The sequence below is a fragment of the Fragaria vesca genome, linkage group LG5 (assembly GCF_000184155.1).
Source record: "Fragaria vesca subsp. vesca linkage group LG5, FraVesHawaii_1.0, whole genome shotgun sequence".
In the NCBI taxonomy this organism is placed as follows: Eukaryota; Viridiplantae; Streptophyta; class Magnoliopsida; order Rosales; family Rosaceae; genus Fragaria; species Fragaria vesca.
In genome coordinates, this window is record NC_020495.1 from 618,289 (window position 1) to 621,957 (window position 3,669).

The following is a 3,669-nucleotide window of genomic DNA, read 5'->3' on the forward strand; positions in this document are numbered from 1 at the left end:
CTCTCTCTCTCTCTCTCTCTCTCTCTCTCTCTCTCTCTCTCTCTCTCTCTCTCTCTCTCTCGCAAACCCACTGCCATGACGAAGCCGCCACCTCGACGCAACTTCCGACTCAGCCTTGATTGCATCTCCAGCTCTGACGATGCCGTCGCCTTGACGATGACATCTGAATCCACCGTCGACGACTCCTCGACGACCTCCGCTTCGACCTCGACTGCATCTCCTCAACGCGCAGCCGAATCTACAAGGTCCAACCAACTCCGACGACGTCATCCACCACCTGTTCGGCGCCCGCCACCGTTGGAAGCAGAGATTTATGCGCCTTAGTAGATCTCCCCAGTGCGCGTGGACCTTCCTCTACCTTTTCCGATCCTCTGATCAGCCCTCGTCATCGCCGGCCGCACCTTCTCCGATTAGCCTCGTCGTCTTCTTCTCCGCACCTTCTCCTATGAGTTCGAGACGGTGACGACGAAGGTGATTCGTCGGTGAGGTGCAGATCTATCGAGGATCCACCGCCTTGAGGCGGTTGTCATTTCTGACAAGGACACCGACCGATCCAAGGGCTATGGTTTTGTGAGTATTCTGATTCATTTCTATTCTTGTTCAATCTTGATCACGCATCACTGACTGCTAATTTAGTTGTGGAATTTGATGAATCAATGGACGTATGAGTTTTGAATGGATTGTTTTGTGTTTCTGTTGAGGATTTTGGTGACTTTCAACGAGCTAGAGGCTGCTGCCATGGTGTGTGCTGATCTGATGGCCGTCAGGCGACCTGTAATCTGGCTTCACAACGGCGCCTTCGAGTGCCTGTGAGTTATGGTATGAAGCATTTAGGAACTCATTCTTTGTAGTCACCGGAATTATCACCGTAGTAGCTTTTGTAGGCGGTGGTAGTAGTTTTTGTAGATGGTGGTAGTAGCTTTTGTGGCTGGTGGTAGTATTGTTTGTGTTCGTCGAAAACCTCACAGTAGTAGCTTTTGTAGGCGGTGATAGTAGCTTTTGTGGCTGATGGTAGTAGTTTTTGTGTTCGTCGAAAACCTCACAGTAGTAGCTTTTGTAGGCGGTGGTAGTAGCTTTTGCAGCTTGTGGTAGTAGTTTTTTGTGGCTGGTGGTAGTAGCTTTTGTTTTCATCAGAAACCTCACAGTAGTAGCTTTTGTAGGCGGTGGTAGTAGCTTTTATAGCTGGTGGTAGTAGCTTTTTTAGCTTGTAGTAGTAATTTTTGTTATCATCGGAGGTCGGCCGGAAGCCTCGCCGGAGGTCGGTCGGAAATCTCGCCGGAGGTCGGCCGGAAACTTTTGTAGTAGCTTTTGTAGGCGGTGGTATAGCTTTTATAGCTGGTGGTAGTAGCTTTTTTAGCTGGTAGTAGTAATTTTTGTCATCGTCGGAGGTCGGCCGGAAACCTCGCCGGAGGTCAGTCGGAAATCTCGCCGGAGGTCGGCCAGAAACTTCGCCGGAAACCTCGCCGGAGGTCGGCCGGAAACCTCACCGGAGGTCCGCTGAAAATCTCACCGGAGGTCCGCCGGAGACTGTTCCGAAATGAGAGTGGTTGTTGACTTTTTATACTAGTGGCATTCTTGTAAATATAAAGGAGAAAATCTAATTTTTTTGTTGGATGGCAGTCTGTAATTATGTTGAACTTTAATACTTAATACAAAACTTTATTTAGACTTGGGTGGACTTATGTGGGTAAAAATGTTATGGTGGATCTATGTGGGAAAAAATATCTCAAAGTGGACTTATATGTAATTGGCCCTTTCAAATATTCCTGTGCATTTGGCATGCACGGCCGTCCGTTGGCACACCCTATGCGACGAACTTTCATGGACGGGCAACAACCTTGAGCTAACTATCAACAACACCCTATAAATTGGCAGCAGTTCAACTCATATTGGCAAGCAAACTCATCTAGCTCATCGTCATATCTCAAAACCACCGATTTCGTAGAGAGAATCACAGTACAATGGCTTCTTCTCAGCATTTCATCATCCTGGCCATTCTAGCAATCGTTGCCCCTTCAATTCTGGCAACAGATTATGTTGTTGGTGATGACAGAGGTTGGACAACTAACTTTGATTACCAAGCTTGGGCTCGGGGGAAGATGTTCGTTGTTGGCGACAACCTTGGTAAGTAATACACGAATAAGCTCTATATCCAAATATCTATATCGTTGAGTTCTATTTTCGCTTGGGAACTGATTGTTTCAATCTTTTGCTGTGCAGTTTTTCATTATGCAGCAGGAGTGCACAATGTGCTGAAAGTGAACGGCACTGGGTTCCAACAATGTGCAGCTCCTGCAGGCACTGTGCCGTTAACAAGTGGTCATGATGTGATAAACCTAGCAACCCCAGGAAGGAAGTGGTACATTTGTGGAGCTCCTAACCACTGTACTGTTGGGGGACAGAAGCTTGCCATCACTGTGATGCCATCGTCGTTTGCTCCTAGCCCGAGCCCTCTCTCTAGATCTGCAGATTCCGTCACTCCTAGCCCTAGCCCCACCTCTGCTGGATGCTGAAACTAGTCTTCATGCAGCAAGATATGGATCGGATCGATGATCGATTTTTGCATTCTTTGGATAGTCATAGCTTAATAATGGATTGATTATTGTTTACGTGTACTTTATGATTTCTTTTTTACTAGCTAATAAGAGTGATCGATCAGCATTTGTGATCAGTTTGTGATACTACAGATGTCATATTCATGAAAGGGTTGATCCTAAAGTTTTAGCTAGGTTCTTATGAATGAGTGTGTTTTTTTTTAGGAAATGAACTGAATTCATTGATAAATAAAAGCCAAAATGACGTCATACAAGAGCCCTGAAAAAGAGGACAATCAAACACCATTACATTGTAAACTTACGCTCATGTCAACATGAGCCTAGCAGAGATAAAAATATCGTTATATTAAGATACTAGGGTTGAAGATTCTATCGCCTAAGCGCTCAATTGCGGTGCTTCAAGAATCATCAACCATCGAAACTATAGCAATAAGATTAAAGTCTGCCGACTCCAACCCAACAACTATGTTGGCTCCCTAGATAAACTAGAGAAATAAAATGCACAAAAGTGCATAGTATCCTAAAAGGATTTATTAGAAGCTAGAAAGCATTAGAGACCCAAGGCCCAAAAGGAGAGAACCCCAAAACACGGCCGAGTTTCATCTAGCTTCAACTCCATGATTTGAGTCATCAGCCATCGTTGTCGCACCGCAGTCCGAACCTGTCTAAGTCATCTCCATCTATCCCAACGAGCAGAGCACTAACACAACGCCATCACCACCTAGAGGAAACCAACAACCAACAACAGTCAAGTAAGGTGCGCGCTCAACTAGATGTTACCTCCTCCAAATATGTCGTCACCCTGCCGGCGCCGAAGCTTGGATCTACACCTAGCATCCACCACCCTTGGATAAGAGATAACGCAGAACACAGATTGGTTGCGAAGAAACTAAACCATATCATTGTTGAAACCATCAAGTTCCAACTTTCAAACCATAGGCAATAGTTTTCTCGTCCGGCAACGACCTCATGGCAACAAAGTCGGAGACCAGTAGCCATTAGTCACCGTCGGACGAGGTTGAAGAAACAATTGGAGTTTGCTAGAGCGGCTAGGGTTTTTGAGAGAGAGAGAGAGAGAGAGAGAGAGAGAGAGAGAGAGAGAGAGAGAGAGAGT

General features: G+C 45.9%; 1 protein-coding gene across 1 annotated transcript in view; it reads left to right on the plus strand.

The window, feature by feature from the left end:
- The first annotated feature begins 1,961 nt into the window (after positions 1-1,961).
- LOC101314666 overlaps positions 1,962-3,669 on the plus strand; it is a 3,815-nt gene continuing 2,107 nt past the window's right edge. The window contains exons 1-2 of the mRNA XM_004300683.1: positions 1,962-2,124; positions 2,221-2,508. Coding sequence (XP_004300731.1) covers positions 1,962-2,124; positions 2,221-2,508 — 451 coding nt within the window. The remainder of the gene's footprint in view (positions 2,125-2,220; positions 2,509-3,669) is intronic.